Raw genomic sequence first — 19901 nt, 5'->3', positions numbered from 1 at the left:
GGTCTTTATAGAACTTATTGGCAATTGAGCAACACCCGAGCAAGCTTGGTCAAGGTGTTCTCTATTCCAAGCTATCGAGCCCATTCATGGGTATTCCTTTAAAAACTTCCCCCCTCCTTTTGGTGTCAAAAGATAATTTGAATGTAATGCAGTTGTATATTTTGTAGTATGTTATGGCAAATACAGATATGTGATATATGTTTTCTATTTTAGGAGTCTTCCCCTGATGAAGGGTACCTACAGGTCCCGAAATGCATTGGGCAATGCCAAAGACCACTTATGATTTTTGATAAAATGGAGATTTAATTATGAACTGTTGAATATGAAATTTTCTCATTGACTTTTGTCTGGTACACTTATGCATTTGGACTGTGATTTAGGTATTGACTCATGAACACATGGTGATTATGTGCATATTTACAACACTAAACAATAATTGAGTATGAACTATGTGAAAAATTACAGGTTTGTTGAACACAACTGATTGTATAGAATAAATAATTTTTGTCCTACTTATGTATAAAAATCACGGTATATTTTTTGATTTAAGAGTGAAGAACTGTTAGGAAAATAGTTTTTTCCGACATGAACAGTGCACACTACTAGTAGTTTTTCTAACTACTAATTCTTCAGTTTCACATATTGTGTAGCCAACACAATTTTGTAGTGTAGCACCTTTGGAGTACATTGTTAAAGTAGCAATATAATACTCAGAATACACGAGTGCACCTCTGACTATCTTTTCTCATTTTCACTTTTGGCCCTCCAGAGGTTGCACCGACAATAGTATAGTATCTTACATATCATTTAAAACATCATGGCTTCATTTGAGAGCATTACGCATATAACAGAGAATAGAGCTAGTACACTAGCATACACCAATGAGGAAGCTACAGATATATACGCACTCATTAATGAAATCAAACTTGTAGACACCAAAGGGGGTTCAACAATTCAACGTCTTAAACAACTAGAATACCTCACAAGAAGACAGTTAAACCAACGCCTTCACGCATCAACATTGGTGCAATATCATCAGGCTAAAAGAATACCTAGAGGCTTAAGAATAGGGTTAAGACCAATGCTATTTAGGTTCCATATGAATCCTAAGTTCATGGACAAGTGGTTCTCGATTCTCAATAAGTGTTCGTTGGATTTAATACTGCTTATCATCGAGGAATTGTCGCGAACCATTAAAGATCTTGACGAAGAAATTTTCAACCTTAAGCATGAGCTAGAAAAAGTTGTGGAACCAGAAACTTGGCAAACTACTCTGGAAGACTTAAATCAAAAACTGGATCGATATAACAAAGAACTTCAAGAGGGCAAGATAAGAAAATATCGGAGATACACGATAGATTATAAATTAAACGAGGTCTATACATGGGCCGAAATCTACGCCAAGAGGAGGTTCACTCCGCATAAGACCATGACATCCAGTGAGGAAAGCATAACAACTGATCAAGTTGTATCTGCTTCTCGACAACCATTGGCAAAAACCACAAATGTGACTGTTTCGGTGCAACCTACATCCCAGAGTACCATCAGCCCGACTACGGCGTCTTTTTTGTCACAGGTTCCAACCACAGGACAACCACCGCCTCAGATACAGGTGACAAAATCATCTCTTATAAGCGGCGCACAAGGAGAGGACATGGGAAGAATACTTCGCAGCGGAAAGAATCTACCCTTGTCATAAACATTTCATCACTGGAACTTTCGAAACAACAAATAATGACACTTAATAAAGGTATGTCCTTTGTTCCCACCAATGATACCACTCTTTTGGAAACCAATGTAGCTTTCTACAAATTTATGCGGAAATTGAGGTTGCGACACTATTTTTCAAACATTTTGGATAGTACAATCGACGAGGACAGTACACTGCAAGAGTCAAAATTCAAACCACCTAGTAAATATCTTCCCCCGATCTCTCACAAAATTCTTGACTTTTTTGAGGAATCAGTAAAAAGAGATCTGGCAAAGATGGTCTACAAACCTTCCAAAAAGAAGAACTTTACAACTCATGACTACAACCCTTTGTATTCCATCACACAGAATAAAAATCTTACCTTGAAACCAGCTGACAAGGGAGGGGCATTGGTAATAATGGATACTGATTATTATCATCGTAAGGTCACTGAACATGTTTGTGACACTAATACGTATCTGGCATTGGAATATGACCCTACATTTGAACTCCAAAAGGCACTTGAAATTTTGCTACAGGAAGCTGTCACATCGGAAATTATTACCACCACTCAAAAAAAATTCCTGACAACCCAGAATCCCAGAAGACCTGTACTATACATGACACCAAAAATTCATAAAAATCCAACAGATCCACCGTTTCGCCCCATCGTGTCAGGGTGTGGGTCTATTTTTGATCCGATTGGAAAATACCTGGATCACTTCCTTCAGCAATTCGTACAGGCCTGGTGCTCTTACATAAAGGACACCACCCATTTTTTGAAAAAACTAGAAACCATACAACAGCACTTCCACCAAGATTGGGTACTATGTACCATAGACGTAACCGCATTATATACGTCTATAAACCATCATCAAGGGTTGGAGGCAACAGAATGGGCCTTACTGCAGATGGATCTAGCAGAAGATAAAAGTGTGTTCATTGTGAAATTGCTACATTTCTGTTTGCACAACAGCTATTTCCAGTTGGATGGTCAAATCTACGGTCAAATGACGGGAACTATTATGGGATTTTCTGGAGCTCCAGCCTATGCGAACATATTCATGTCCAAGTTTGAACACGAATACATACTTACTAATGATACGTGGAACCAGGGCCTTATGTTATACGGCCGATACATCGACGACATTTTTCTGATTTGGTCTAAAGAACGCCGAGAATTAGAGAACCTGATACAACAACTAAATCTGCACAACTCCAGAATTCAATTCACGTACATCAGCTCAAGCACTGTGAATTATTTGGAGGTTGCAATATCAATAGATTCTGCTAATACTCGTCTGGTCACGGATATTTTCACCAAGCCCACAGATCGGAATAGTACGCTCATGTACACGAGTTTCCACCCCAAAAGCCTCATAACTAATTTACCGTACTCTCATTTTCTACGGATCAAAAGGATATGTTCTAATAATGACATCTTTGAAAAACAGATTGATATTCACCATAACAAATTCACTGAAAGAGGTTATCCACAAGAAATTGTTGATCAAAGTATTGACAGAATAACCATAAAAGATCATCAATCATTATTGTCTACTGCCACAAAAACGCCCAGTAAGGCGTTTACGTTTGATAGCAAATACTCCACTTCGTCCAATCAGATTAAAAAAATCATTCTCAAGAGGTGGGAACTACTTCAAAATGAAAAAGATTTCAAAGACACCTTTGCAGAAAAACCTATATTCGCGTTTACCAGGGGTAGAAATCTGATGGATCTGGTTCGTACACCTATGAAACATGATACTACTTCAATCTTCAAAGGAACTACCAAATGTCAGAATTGCATTCACTGCAATAACATCATCACAGGGAACATTCTCATTCACCCAACTTCTGGCAAAAAGAATCCGCGTAAACATTCTGCAGACTGCAATTGTTCAAACATTGTGTACTGTTAGAAATGCCCGTATGAAAAACTTTATATAGGGAAAACGGATCGCAAATTTAAGATCAGACTTACCGAACATAAAAGCAATATTCGATCTAAGAACAAAACTACACCTATTGCAAATCATTGGGAAGAATATAAACATAATATCGCACAACTCAGGGCCCAAATCATTGAAGTAGTACAGAAAAAAGAAGGTCGAGACAACACAGCTAAACTACTTCAACGAGAAATTTTCTGGCTAGACAATTTATCAACAGTTATCCCGAAAGGTCTGAACGATAGAATAGACTACAGTTGCTTTCTCTAAAAATATTATACACACAGTTTATTACACTTGGCAGTGTTATATTAACATTAGACTGAGCCCACATATGAGAAATGTGTCTTTTGGACCGCGATTATCGGTAGACCCTGTTAAATTTATCTACTAGATTTTTATTATTTTCCATTTATTGATTTCTTTTATTCACATTCACAAACCTGATTAAGAACAGCAGGCAGGTTACCTGGTCATACTTTCCGCAATGTTACTAGTACAGTTTGCTATACCATGTTGGAAATGCTTAATATTATTTACACATATACGTGGTTTTGTTAGTCTAATTATGACCTTAGTGCAGTATAAGTAACTGTGAATGTATGTACAGATTCAAATTAACTCCAGATAATGTTATACATGAATAACATCTAGTTACTGTTTAGCTTCAGTTATCCTGTATGTATTCCTTGACTACCCCATAGGAACTTTAGGAGGAACTATGACCGTATTTGTTAATATTTTATACAGCTTTTTTGTAATGTGTAACATCAGGATATCCAAAGTATGTACATTGAGTTTGTAATCATTTTCACACATATTTGAAATAATTATTGATTGATGTATGTCATGTTATACGATGTAAATAGTTCACACTATCAGATAAGGTCTTTGCCCATTTTGCAGACATTTAACAATGGATACTCCATCCATGGTATTTTCCTGGTGTACAATCTATCCTTTAAATCGATCCTGAAAGCCTCGTCGTTTTTCAGTCCATAGGCCCATCAGGTAGATATTGGACGAGGCAGCTAGAATAGTTGACAGTCTATTCGTGGTATGTTCTTCATGTACTATCTCCCCTTTAGATAGATTCTGTGAGGTTCGCCTTTTTCCAGTTTATTGGTATTCCCCTTTTGCACTTTTTTGGCATAAGTATCGGCCTTGGTTGGGGCTGAGAACTGAGTTTATGATTAACGTAGTGGTTTCACACTACATCTCCCAACATTCTCGGCGTCAGGTAGTTCCCCTAAACAGCGCACGTGTCCGTTCGATTGTATGATATCCTTCCGCGGTAACGCGACTATCAGTGCAGTACAGACGGCAAGTTTTTGGAGCCAAGATATCATCGTTATTTTATCCCGGCAAAGGTAGGCGTTGTAACTCTAGCCCTGTAGACTTTGATGTCACATTTACCAAGTTAATCAGGTCACATTATTGTAACCTCTGTTTTCGGTCGTTTTTTTTTTAGAAACTGTTCACCATATATTGGTCAGAAACACAGCACAGCGTCCTTTGAAGGTGGCGTGCACAAGAAGTTTCCCAGTTTTTGACATAAGGTATGATTAATGGTGCTCCTTAGGTTATTTAACTTTGGAACATTGCTAAAGGCATTAAACTCGTAGCATTGTTTAAATCGGTCTTCCGTTCGTTTTTTTCAGAAATCGGCAACACAGCGGTCCTCTACATATACTGTGCACGAATAGCTCGCTGCGATTCAGCAGAAGGTATGGCAGACATCCCCCACTAGGGTATTCATTTATCTAACAGCATGAATAGCTACTAAGTAGGCAATTCATTTTGTCTCTTTTCAGACTTTTGATTGAATACTCTTTGGACGCGTGCACAGATAAGCAGCTTGCTTTATACTGCTGTCCTGTATTACCTCGAACTCGGGTCTAAATTTCATGTGAACAGAATAGTTACATGAAATAGGTATTGCTCTTTTCCTACATTTATCGCTTTTGATTAGTGTCACTATTAGGCACTTCCTACATTTAATTATTACTTTTTATGTTCCTATTTAGTCTATTGTGTGCTGATGCATTTAACACTCGTAATAAGAAGCATCCAGAAGCCTTGATTTGTATCTACCATTATCTCCATACAACTTGGGTACGTAATATGCGATAAGCAGTTGGTCCTTCGTTGATAATATCACGCTTAACAGGTCATCACGTTTAGTTTGTATATAACACAGAGTGAAGATTTGTATCTACTCAAAACTTTAGGGTGTCACCTTCGAGTAAGTTGTTATACCAATACCTGCTCTATTACAGAGTGGTTCATTTAGGAAAGCATGTATTACGTAGTCCAATCGTGTATTATATTACCGATATAGACAGTGATATATATTTATATCATTGTGACGAGTTTATTATACATTTTTTTATCAGACATTGCAATTAGTAAGTGAAAGATATTCTACTAAATGCTGACGTTTAGTTCTAGAAGTTTCTGGACATATGTGGTTCAATTCAGGGTCTTTATAGAACTTATTGGCAATTGAGCAACATCTGAGCAAGCTTGGTCAAGGTTTTCTCTATTCCAAGCTATCGAGCCCATTCACGGGTATTCCTTTAAAAACTCGCCCCCTCCTTTTGGTGTCAAAAGATAATTTGAATGTAATGCAGTTGTATATTTTGTAGTATGTTATGGCAAATACAGATATGTGATATACGTTTTCTATTTTAGGAGACTTCCCCTGATGAAGGGTACCTACAGGTCCCGAAATGCATTGGGCAATGTCGGAGACCACTTATGATTTTTGATAAAATGGAGATTTAATTATGAACTGTTGAATATGAAATTTTCTCATTGACTTTTGTCTGGTACACTTATGTATTTGGACTGTGATTTAGTTATTGACCCATGAACACATGGTGATTATGTGCATATTTACAACACTAAACAATAATTGAGTATGAACTATGTGAAAAATTACATGTTTGTTTAACACAACTGATTGTATAGAATAAATAATTTTTGTCCTACTTATGTATAAAAATCACGGTATATTTTTTGATTTAAGAGTGAATAACCGTTAGGAAAATAGTTTTTTCCGACATGAACAGTGCGCACTACTAGTAGTTTTTCTAACTACTAATTCTTCAGTTTCACATATTGTGTAGCCAACACAATTTTGTAGTGTAGCACCTTTGGAGTACATTGTTTAAGTAGCAATAGAATACTCAGAATGCACGAGTGCACCTCTGACTATCTTTTCTGATTTTCATTATCATCATAGAGCATGTACTTTGCGACAACCTGCCCTCTGGCTTTCTGACGTAATTCCACCTCTTTCTCCCTTGTGGTTAGATTTTGAGAGAGTTTTTGTTAAGCACTTCTCTTTTAAAGAGGTTTTGTTTTTTTCTTCAGTTAAATCACGTCTTCACTCTCTGTTTTTTAAGCAGTCTGTTTTGCTACTTTAATCTACCTTTCTTTCAACTCACTTGACTACTTCCATATTTCTTGAAATGCCATTGTGGTACATCTCTTTAATTTAGGTTAATTATAGACCTCTTTTTTGGGGTAATTGGAAGGATAAAGGTCTTATGTGGGTTCATAAACTCTTGTCTAATAATGCTCTGATTTATTTTCCCCAATTCTGCGATACTTATCATTGCTCCAAGTTCTTCTAGTCTCGCTTTCGATCTATGATGAACGTAGTACTTGATAGATACTTTTTGCTCCTGAATTCTTCTAGTTTAGTTCTTCTTTCTTCAGGATTTACTGAGTTCCTCAAAACAGGTCCTGCACGAGCGGCAATCTACAAATGCCATGTTACGAGACCCTATTCAAGCCAAATCCAAGGTTGAACTTTTATGGGAAGAAGATTTGGGAGTAAGTTGGCAAGATCCATTTTGGAACAAAATTTAGGCCCATTTTCATAAAGAACAAGTTACTTACCTTCGGTAACGCTTTTTCTGGTAGATACTATATCTGCCTGTGGATTCCTCACCTTGTGAATATCCCCCTTGCGCCAGCAACGTTCGGAAATTTTCTTCGTAGTACGCCGACGTGGGCGACGTCACAGGAGCACGGCATCGCGCGCGACTCCGTCTGACGTCACCGACCCCATATCAGGCCCACGCCGGCGTGATGACGTCAGTTCCGCCCTTTTTTCCGTGCCTTCGAGGCACACGGACGGACCAACGACAGCAAATATGCAAATATACAATGTACACAGTACACATAGACTAAATCAATAGTATAAACATATATACAGAAAGACCAGGTATAGCAGAGTGGACAACGGGGAGGCGGGTGGGTCAGTGAGGAATCCACAGGCAGATATAGTATCTACCAGAAAAAGCGTTACCGAAGGTAAGTAACTTGTTCTTCTGATAGATACATCTGCCGTGTGGATTCCTCACCTTGTGAATAGATTCCCACAGCAGTCCCCACTCCCGGAGGAGGGTGCCCACTCTGCTACACCAGGAAGTCTTGGAGGACAGAGCGCGCGAAGTGGCCATCCCTCCTCACCTCGGTATCCAAGCAGTAATGCTTTGCGAAAGTGTGGAGGGAGGCCCAAGTCGCGGCCTTGCAAATATCCTCAACAGGTACACCCCTAGACAAAGCAGATGTTGCAGACTTTGCTCTAGTAGAATGTGCTCTAATACCCTCAGGAGGGTCCTTACCGGCAAGAGAGTAGCAGATCTTGATGCACAGGATTATCCACCTGGAAAGTGTGCGCTTGTGCACCGCTCTGCCCTTCTTGCAGCCAGCAAAACCAACAAACAGCTGGTCATCCATCCGGAAGTCTTTAGTCCTGTCCAGATAGAACGACACCGCCCTCTTAGGGTCCAGAGGGTGCAGTCTCTCTTCCTCCTTAGACGGGTGAGGGGGAGGATAGAAGGTAGGAAGGGTAATGGACTGCCCAAGATGGAAAGGAGTCACCACCTTAGGCAGAAAAGCAGCCCTGGTCCTGAGAACCATCCTTTCAGCATGAATGGTCAGGAATGGGGGTTTGGAACTTAGAGCTTGAAGCTCACTTACCCTCCTTGCCGAGGTGATTGCAACGAGGAAGATCGTTTTAAAAGAGAGAAGCCTCAATGGACACTTATGCAAGGGCTCGAAGGGAGAACCCATTAAGAAGGTCAGCACAAGATTCAAATCCCAATGAGGAACAACAAAAGGAGTAGGAGGGAACATATTTATGAGACCCCTCAAGAATCTCAAAACCACCGGAGATTTAAAAAGAGATGGCTGATCCGGCAAACATAGAAATGCCGATAAGGCAGAAAGATACCCCTTGACCGTGGCCACAGCCAAACCTTGCTGCGCCAGATAAAGGGCAAATTGTAAAATATTAGACAAATGAGCCTTCAAAGGGTCAACATCTCTCTCCCTGCACCAAGAAACAAATTTTGACCACCTATAGGAGTAAATGGACTTAGTGGTGTCACGCCTGGCAGAAAGAATGACATCCACCACCTCGTGAGGGAGAGAAAAAGAACTCAAGTTGCCCCGTTCAATCTCCAGGCATGAAGGTGTAATGTCTGGAGGTGGGGGTGTAAAACCTGCCCCTCCATCTGAGAGAGGAGGTCTGCCCTGCGAGGGAGACGGAGCGGCGGGTGAGAGGAGAGGCGGAGAAGGTCTGAGTACCACACCCTTCTTGGCCAATCCGGGGCGACCAATATGACTTGGGCCCGGTCTTGACGAATCTTCCTCAGAACCCGAGGAATCAAAGGTATGGGAGGAAATGCGTAAAGGAGTTGATCTCCCCAACTCAGCTGAAACGCGTCCCCCAATGCTCCTTGCATCGGATACTGGAGACTGCAGAACGAAAGGCAGTGAGCATTCTCGCGAGTGGCGAATAGATCCACCCGAGGAGTCCCCCACATCCGAAAGATGTCGTGAACAACCTCTGGGTGAAGCCTCCACTCGTGGTCGGCAGAGAACTGCCGACTGAGACTGTCTGCACGAACGTTCAGAACTCCGGCCAGATGATTTGCCACCAGACAAATCTGATGGTCCTGAACCCAGGACCAGAGACGCAGAGCCTCTCTGCAGAGACACTGCGACCCTACTCCTCCCTGCTTGTTGATGTACCACATCGCAGTCGTGTTGTCCGTCAGGACTTGAACCGAACGACCGCGAAGGGAAGGGAAGAAGGCCTTGAGTGCCAAACGTATCGCCCTCAATTCCAGAAGGTTGATGTGAAACAACCTTTCTTCCGGAGACCAAAAACCTTTGACCTCCAGGTCTCCCAGATGAGCACCCCACCCGAGAGTGGATGCATCCGAAATCACTGTGGCCACTGATGGAGGTAGCTGAAAAGGCTTTCCTTGTGACAGATTGCCTTCCACGCTCCACCAAGACAGATCCGCTGCAGCTTCCCCGGAGATCTTCACTGACTCCCTGAGATCTCCGTTGTGCTGATACCACTGCCTGCGGAGGCACCACTGGAGTGCCCTCATGTGCCAGCGTGCATGACTGACCAACAGAATGCAAGAAGCCATCAGACCGAGCAGACGAAGGACCTTCAGGACCGGAACAACCGCTCCATTGTAGAATAAAGGAATCATCTCCTGAATGTCGTGAATTCTTTGAGGTGGAGGGAATGCACGACATACAGAAGTGTCCAGTACCGCACCTATGAACAGGTTGCGCTGGGAGGGCACCAGGTGAGACTTGGGTACATTTATCGAAAAACCCAACCTGTGTAACAACTGAGTTGTCTCCTGCAGATGATGGAGCATCATCTCCGGCGACTCTGCTTTGATCAGCCAGTCGTCTAGATAAGGGAATACAGGAATCCCCGACCTTCTGAGATGCGCAGCCACCACTGCCATCACCTTGGTGAAGACTCGAGGCGCAGTAGTAAGTCCAAAGGGAAGGACCGCAAACTGGTAGTGCTGCGATCCCACCGTAAAACGGAGATACTTTCTGTGCGACTTCAGGATTGGGATGTGAAAATACGCATCCTGCAAGTCGATCGACACCATCCAGTCTTCTTCCATCAGCGCTAGCAGAACCTGAGCAAGGGTGAGCATTTTGAACTTCTCCTGTTTGAGATAGAGGTTCAAAATCCTGAGATCCAGGATAGGCCGAAGCCTGCCATCCTTCTTGGGAATCAAGAAATACCGGGAGTAGCACCCTTGACCCCTCTCCTGCTCTGGAACCACCTCTATCGCACCCTTTCGAAACAGTGCCAGGACTTCCTCCTGCAGGAGAAGCAGGTGGTCCTCCGAACAATAACCTTGGCAAGGAGGGTAATTGGGAGGGAATTCCTGAAAAGGAAGTGCATACCCATTCTCTACGAGATTGAGAACCCAAAGATCTGATGTAACCGATTCCCAATCTCGTAGAAAATGAGTAAGCCGACCCCCTACTGGCCCTACATGATCCAGAATGGTGGATCTAGGGCTGCTTTGCTGATGCGGGTGGGGGTTGGGCATTATTGGAGGAAGTGGAGGAAGAGGAGACTTGACGTCCACGTCCACGACCCCTCTGTTTACCTCTATAGGATCTATATAGAGGGTTTTGCTGCTGTTGCTGTTGTTGTTGTTGGCCCTGCTTGAAGGGACGAAAAGAAGATCTGCCAAATCCTTTGAACTTTTTAGTCGTCGATCCTCTCATCTGCAGACCCAAAGATCTAGCGGTGGCACGGCTGTCCTTAAACCTTTCCAAGGCTACATCAGCCTTCTTACCGAAAAGGCCAGTTCCATCAAAGGGTAAGTCCAGCAATGTAGATTGCACATCCGCAGAGAAATCTGAAGACTTTAGCCATGCGGCTCTCCTGGTCGCAATGGATGAACCCATAATTCTAGCAACAGAATCCACAGTGTCCATACCGCTTTGAATGACCATGCGGGCAGCAGCCTGAGTGTCAGAGACAACCTCATTAAAGTTCTTCTTATCATCCTCAGGAAGTTTTGATGATAATTGCTTCACTGAGTCCATTAGCGCATGCACGTATCTACCTAAAAGGCAAGTAGCATTTGATGATTTAAGAGCCATGCTCCCAGAAGAGAAAGTCTTCTTCGCAGACAGATCTAATTTTTTAGACTCTTTGTCAGCTGGCACTTGAGGGAAGGAGCCAGCAGCCCTATTAGAGCAAGCCGCCTGAACCACAAGACATTCCGGAGATGGATGCGTAGAAAGAAATGCAGGGTCATCAGGAGCCACCCTATAGCGTCTTGCAATAACTCTTGAAACTGCAGGAGCAGATAAGGGCTTCTTCCAAATCTCCTTTATTGGATCCGTCAAGGCATCAGTAAAAGGCAGTGTAGGTTCCACAATTGAAGAAGGAGAATGTAAGACTTCAGTGAGGATGTTGGGTTTGTACTCCACTGTGGGCAGCTTTAAATTAAGAAGGTCAGCAGCCTTCCTAATGACCACGTGATAGGGTGCCACGTCCCTAGATGGAGCATCAGAAGCTGAAGGCAGAACCCACTCAGGAGAGAGTTCTAGACCACTAGCATCCCGAAGCTCATCGAAATCATCGTCATGATCAGGAAGCTCGCCTTCTTCCACATCAGAACTCTCATCATCTTTTTGTTCTAGAAGACGCTGAGCTCTTCGCCTCGACCACTCCAATCGAATCGACGTCGACGGATCCGGTAACGACTCCGACGGAGCCGGTTCCGACGTCGATCGAGGAGCCGGAGCAGGACGAGAGTCATGAACAGGTGTGGTACCTCGATCTCGACTGCGAGGTCGATCCGGAGTCGGCGAAGCCGCATGCGGAGTCGAAGACCTCGGTGGAGCCGTACCGAGCCATGGTGGAAGAGGCGCCGGCATGAACGGCATAAATGGAGCTGGGGCGTACGACTGAGGAATACCCAGATTGTATGATAATGGACCCATGGGACCAACAGGTGCTCCAGTGGGGTACATTGCCCTGGAATATACTCCGAACATTGCATTTAAAAAATGCGAGGGATCCTGTCCAGGACCAGGAAAGGGAGGGTACAGACCTACCGGATCCAATGGAGGTCGCCCCGACACACCCTCACTCTGACCTTCCGGATCCGTAGGAGTCTCCGCTGGAGTCGGTTCTTGAGGAATCACTTCTTCTTCCTCTTCATGTTCCGAGGACATCGGATCCGGCTCCGGTTCTGGCTCCGGGGCCGGAGAACCTTCTTTCGATAAAGCAGGCGAAGGAGAGACAAAGTCTTTACGATGTTTATGAGACCTTCTCTTCGAGTCAGAGGATTCCTTCTCTGAATGATGTTTCGAACTGTGCTTCCTCCTCTTATGCTTTCTCCTCGAGGAGCTCGAAGCGTGACCGGAAGCCGATTTAGATCTAGACCTCGATCTTTCCCTGGATTTCGATTTCTCTTTAGATCTCGTATCCTCACCAGATCTCGAACCCGCTCTGGATCTCGACGCCGATACCGACTTCGATCGAGACCTTTGCTTCGACTTCGATCTCCGTGACGTCGATCTTGAATAACGTCCAGAATCCTGTTTTACCTTCGCTAAAAGTAATTTAGCTTCACGCTCTCGAAGTGCTTTCGGATTCATCTTAAAACAGGAATTGCAGTTCTTGACGTCGTGACTCGAACCAAGACACCACAAACAGTCCTTATGTGGGTCAGTGATGGACATCGTGCGGGCACAAGACCTACACGGCTTAAAGCCTGTTTTCCTCGACGACATCTTCGGGGAAGAATCAAGTCGTAAGAGAGAAACAGTGGCAATTAATTAACAGAAAGATACTAAGTATCGTAGAAGATCCCGAAAACCGTTAGCGTCGAAGACGCGGAAAAAAGGGAACTGACGTCATCACGCCGGCGTGGGCCTGATATGGGGTCGGTGACGTCAGACGGAGTCGCGCGCGATGCCGTGCTCCTGTGACGTCGCCCACGTCGGCGTACTACGAAGAAAATTTCCGAACGTTGCTGGCGCAAGGGGGATATTCACAAGGTGAGGAATCCACACGGCAGATGTATCTATCAGAAATGTCTATATCAGTTGGAATTAATCAATCCCTCTATTTCGTTTATCACAGATTATATTATACTCCTATGCAATTTTCTAGGTATTTCTGCAAAATGTTGGTCTTGTGATTCTTTTCAAGCAGATTTTATACATATGATATTTAGATGTCCTGATGCCCTTACCTTTTGGCATTGGGTTCGGTTGAAAGTTCAAAAGATCTTTCATATACATCTTTCTTTAAAAAAAAATTATTTTTGGGAACAATACCTCAGCCCTTTTTGCCATCATTTCCCAGTGATAAATTATTGGATATTTGTTTAGCTATTGCATTTCAACCGATCATCTTTTTTTTTATAAATCCTTTTATTATTAATTAGAACACAAAAAGGATCAATAGCAGGTGCCGTACAACATGAGACAACAGGATAACATATAAACATATAATGTAGAATAAACAGATGATCACCAAGACTAGAACTGCCATGAATTGTAAAAAGCATGCGGTTGTGTAATGTACGAACATTCATCAAAGCCCAATCCAACCAATAAAGCCCACCAATTCCGCCACCCAAGAAAAACAGGATTATCATAGAGAGATAATTCGAGTAGGGGGAGAAATTGAGTGCAGCAATTCAATGGAATTAGGCAACGACCAAAACAAAATCGCAACAATATAAAACTCAACTCAATGCTAGAGGCAGCTCAATTAGTACTGTACTCAGAACCCTTCCACCCACAATACAGAAGTACTTTTCGGTAAGGCACCCAACATCAGGATTCTGATAGGATTTTGAAAACAAACAAAAAAACACACAATACAAAAACCCCTTCCCCCCACCCTGCACCCCTGCATGTAGCTTTCGCCTAACCCCAACTAGCAGTGTGCCTGTCGCCCCATCTAAACTAAGTAACTAAAAGTAGAAAATGGAACACGGCGCTCAATTGGCGAAGAGTACATGGTGTACTGGCGCGTGCGACGTATCTATTAGAACCTGCGGTGATACTGTCCTTAGATGCCCACATGGCGTTTGACACGGTCCACTGGCACTTCTTATTTGCAGTACTACGCCACTTTGGTTTTGGCCCGAAGTTCTGCTCCTGGATCCGTCTACTCTACACAAGACCTATGGCGCATGTTGCTGCCAATGGCCACATCTCGGCGGACTTTCCATAGTCTAGAGGCACGCGTCAGGGTTGCCCACTGTCCCCATTACTGTTTGCCATGGTTCTAGAACCATTGGCCGAATGGATAAGATGGGAACCCACTATCAGTGGTATCCGTTGGACGGACAAATGGGAAGACAGAATATCCCTATACGCTGACGATGTTCTGTTATATCTCACCTCTCCCAAGCGCTCGATTAACACCCTTCTAGATGTCTGCACGGCATACGGCCGAGCTTCCGGCTACGCGATCAACTGGTCCAAATCTACATACTGCGCAGTCCCGCACCGCGCTTGCCGGACGCCTGCCCGTTGCGGACTTCTGCTTCCGGGTTTAAATACTTAGGGATACACATCACAGCTGAACCTGCCGTCTTCTATACACACAACCTACAGCCCCCTCTTGATCGCCTCAAACGTGACATCCGACACTGGGAATCACTACCGCTGACGCTGCTAGGAAAGGCGGCTCTTTTCAAAATGATGGCCCTACCCCGCTTCCTCTACGTTTTAGAAAATACACCCTACCCGGTCCCTCCTGCATACTTCAAAACCATTGCAGCGCAAGTCTCGGTGCTGCTATGGGGTCCTAAGCCTGCACGTATAGCACAGGCCAAGCTCACGCGCAGCTGGTACGACGGAGGCATAGCGCTCCCTGACGTCAACCTGTACTACTGGGCATCACAGTTGAAGATTGTTAACCAATGGCTTCACCTCCCCCAGTCTGAACCAGCTCTAAAGGCGGACAGGGCACAGTTGGGATTCTCTGGAATGCTGGCCCCCCTGTATGATAAATCATTAGTCGCCACGAAGTTCGGCCCACTACATCACACGCTCACCGTATGGCACGCGGCGCTGAGTAGGTTGAAATGGCAGGGAGTATTGACACAGTTAACCCCGTTGTGGGACATAAAACAGCTGGGGAAACTCAGACACTCCAAAGGCTTCGACCGCTGGGATGCTATCGGCATCTCGACCATTGGCGATCTATGGCAGAAGGGGCAGATACTGCCTTTTGAGAAGCTGCAACAGCAATATGATCTGGCGCTAACAGAACGTTTCAGATACATGCAGGTACGTCATGCATTGACGACAGCGTTACCGTCCGGAACAACTATCCCGGAGGCGTCCCCACTCGAGGACAGGCTACTGACTGACTTTATGCCGTCAAAGGCGACATCTCTGACGTACCGAAAACTCGTGAACAATTTACCTGACCCTCTGGAGGCCCTGCGGGAGAAGTGGGTACACGACTGTGGAGACATTGATGACTCAGAGTGGCAGGAGGCGACTGCGTCTGCGAAAGAAGTGGGCGTCCCATCACGTCTCCGCCTGGTGCAACTACGTATACTACACAGATCATACTACACTAGGGACGCACTACATAAGATGAAAAGGATTTCACACTCATACTGCCTGCGGGGATGCGGGGAAATAGGGAGCTTCTACCACACGATATGGGATTGCCCCCGAATGGCACACTACTGGGTTCAGGTGATGCGCACCATGTCACAATCAGAGGAACTCTCCATACTGCCTGACCCCAAGCGTTGCCTTTTAAAAATATGGGAACCCAATGACCTCACACGATATGGGCAGAGCTGGATGACGCTAGGTATGATGGTAGCAAAAAGAAATGTAGCGCAGAAGTGGGGTGGGGGGATGTCGCCAACAATATCGGCCTGGAAGCAAGATATGGACGCTGCGATGATTGCAGAACGGGCAGTGTTCCGAAATAGAGGTTGTCCCAAGAAATGGAATAGGATTTGGGGGGCGTGGAATAAGTACAGGGGAAACATTTGCGACCCACCTTCTGATACTGACAGCTCTAGCTCAGATTCGGAATAGTGCTTTGGAACCACGATATTTGTTGGCAACCCGTGTTCTGATTTATAGACAGAGATGCTCCTGTGTTAATGATGTAATTCTGCTGGTTTTTGTTGACAAACTACTGTGCCTAAATTACTTTGTGTTTCTACATGACACTGTATCGCACTGTTTTAAAAATGCCATTAAAAATATTTTCCCCAAAAAAAAGTAGAAAACGGAGGAGGATCGTCCTCGTATGGACCCCCGGTCCCCCCTCCCCCACCACAGCCAAGCAACCCCTATAACGGTCCCTTCATTTTACGAACAAATTTTCGCATATCAACACAGGGGAAGCTCAAATTAAAAAAAAAACGCCCACCCTCCCATAGGCACAACAGTAGCAAATCCCACTTTCACCGGTGCCACAAGTCAGAATCCAGTCCATCAGTCTCAGCCTTTACGATCAGTCGTGTGAAACCCTTCCGGCCGAACAGCCGCCTCCGCAGGAGAGTCAAAGTATGTATAGAGATCCGGTCGAAGCACCAAGTTCGCAGTTATCGGCAGCCACACTGCATAGTGGCTGCGACACCTCTCACTGCACGGGACCCTTTTCCTTCGATAACATGGCCAGTGCGGGTGGTACAGCACGCATTTGTTCTTTCAATGGAGCAGAGTCCGGTCTAACTCGCCCTCTCTCAATAGTGACAGCAATCATTTTGTGCACGAGGGCCTCCACATACGAATGGAGTGCCCCGATAGCCGCCATTACAGATCCCAGCGACGGTTCACATTCGGACCGTCTCATCTCTCGTAGCTCGGTGTCGACCACTTTTACTTCCCCTCGAGAGCCCGGTCAATCCGGGGGCGCAGGCACGAGCGGAACGGACGTCTGTGGAGGGCGACTGATCATGTGCCACTGCAGCTATCTGCTCTCCGCTACCGCGAGCGAAGACCCTGACCCAGCGAACACCGGTGGGGGACAGACAGCGCCCCCGGGTAAGGGGCCTCCGCCCACAGCTTCAGTCATGCCTCGTCGCCACTCCTTCAATGTTACAAACTTAGGGGACCGCCGTCCAAATCGGGCAAAATCCAACCTCCACAGCGGTAGACCGGACCCTGTCGGACTCTCACAGTCGATGTTGTTCAACTCGGACCCGGCTGAGCCAGCACTAGAGGCCCGGTTCCCAAGCTGATTAAGGCCTCAAACTTAAATTCGACGTAACTCCGTCTACCAAGCCGGTAAAGTTTCCGGGACTGCACCGTCAGACGGCTCTCAGGTTCATCCACAGGGAGGGAGGGCGCAAACACAGGATTTAGTACAGGATCATCTGGCAGGAGACATAGGTCGGCGGAGCCGGGAGCCTAAGCAGCCATCTTGGTTCCTAGCGTAGCTCCTCCTCCTCAACCGATCATCTTTAACTGGAAATCCTCAGCTAAAGTATCATATAAGGTGTGGTGGGACTCTGTATGTTACAGTTAGATTCTAAGTATATGATGCAATGTTGTTCCTCTCATAATGCGCCAAGATAATGGCTGCCTCTTACTGTATTTCTTAATCAAATTGATATTACTGTATCACATACTATTCCTACACTGTCTGAATATTTTCAGACTCCATGATTAATGTATTCTCTGTCTTCTCTATGTTGAAAGGGAATATTGTAGTATTTAAGTGCATATTGTAGCTATGCTTATTTAGATTGACATGGTTAAGTATGTGTATTTTTTACGTTATTGAATTTATATTTAGTAATCCCTTCCCTCCCTTTTTCTTCTATTCCTGCCCCTTTCTCCCTTCAAAATTTAAAAAACTTTAGTATTTTATGGAAGGTGTATTGTTAGTATGTGCTTACTATTTTACCATTTGTTCTCTGAGAATATTATGCATTGTTGTCCTCCTCAATAAAGTCTGTTGAACTCCAAATTAAGGGCAATTTCTTGCTAAATCAGCAATATCTGTTTCCCTTACTCCACGCAAGGGAAAAAAGTGTGTGGCAGCATAAGAGGGTCAGATGTGTCTTAGAATATAATTAGGTAAATCGGTTACTTTAGTACAAAGGATCAACTTGTTATGTACTGGGACAGGTTACACTTGCATCGATTTCCCTTAGCTCCATAATAAAAAGATGTGGGACAAAAAGCTAATAATACTCCAATACAACTGTGAAACTTTTAATTGCTTTTAAAACAATTACATAATGACACAAAATTTGTAAAGGATGGTCACAGAATTATTTCTGCAGTGTATCTTTAATCCATGCATATGGCTCTCTCACCTGGAAAAGCAGAAGAAGATATAAATAATATTAGTTGCAAGTTCCACACTTTGTTTCCAGTCTTCTCTCAGTACTCGAGCTAAAGCGCCCAGTGCAGTTTCTAAAGAAACAAAACAGGAAATATTATACAAGTCTTACCCAAATAAATGACAAACTGAGGAAAGAGATTTACAAATAAATCAGAAATGTGGCTACCCATTAATGTAGGTTTTTACTGTATATAAAGGCTCCAATCTCAATTGTTGTTGTACTAGGAACTTTAATACCTAAAACTCCTGAGCCAATATAGGATACACCATTACCGCAAAATAAAAAAATTAAAAAACATGGGTTGGTCAGAAGTCCATTACATATCAGAAACAAAACCGACATAACTAGTGCAAATGGGCAGCTTTATAATGATGCAATTCTAAAATGAATCCCAAGTGGAAGAACTTCGAGCTAAACTATGCCCTACTTTCTCCTACTGAAATCAACTCATATTAATTTGTTCATTAAGGAATCATGTAAACCGATTACTTGCTTTTCATTTTCACCTATTGCCACTTAAAGAGCCAGGGATGAAGTAAACAGATTTGGTATATTTTTTGGCAAACCAATAAATGGTGGTTTGATTTAGTCCTCGACTCATGAGCACCATAAACAACAACAGACCTATTACTTTGCTTACTGCCTTAGCGGAACTAAGGGCTGATACCATGATATATCTCTATATATATCTATATTCACGGAAAAAAACATAGGTTTCAGGCATGTTATAGTTAGTTGGACATTTCACTCGTACAAAACCATAGAAATTCCGGCGTTCTAGTTAGTTCAGCTAACTATAACTCGCACCCCCGCAATGCACTGCTGATGACGTCACATAGTACATCATTCATTACATAGTCAGTGACAATGAAGAATGTATGAGTGTGTGAAGGGATGATTCAATAGATGTGTGACTGATTGTAAAAGTGACTGATTAACTATCTTACTGAATGCATGGGATAGTGAGAAAACGGTGTAAATGTCTATCAGTTTCTTGTTTGGTGTGTAAGCGACCACATGGGTTGGTGAGTAGCTACATGAGTGTCTATATGGGTTATTCTTTGGTTGTCTGAGTATCTGTATGGATGC

The 19901-nt window shown here is 43.8% G+C and overlaps 1 protein-coding gene across 1 annotated transcript in view; it reads right to left on the bottom strand.

Annotated features, from left to right (window-relative positions):
- The window catches only part of KIFAP3 (kinesin associated protein 3), a 1290910-nt gene that overhangs the window by 847246 nt on the left and 423763 nt on the right, over nucleotides 1–19901 (bottom strand). The window contains exon 6 of the mRNA XM_078686865.1: nucleotides 18783–18882. Within this exon, the coding sequence (XP_078542991.1) occupies nucleotides 18783–18882 (100 nt within the window). The remainder of the gene's footprint in view (nucleotides 1–18782; nucleotides 18883–19901) is intronic.

The sequence above is a fragment of the Lissotriton helveticus genome, chromosome 1_1 (genome assembly GCF_964261635.1).
Source record: "Lissotriton helveticus chromosome 1_1, aLisHel1.1, whole genome shotgun sequence".
In the NCBI taxonomy this organism is placed as follows: Eukaryota; Metazoa; Chordata; class Amphibia; order Caudata; family Salamandridae; genus Lissotriton; species Lissotriton helveticus.
The sequence above is the reverse complement of the archived record's forward strand: the minus strand, read 5'-3'. Positions and strand labels throughout refer to the sequence as shown.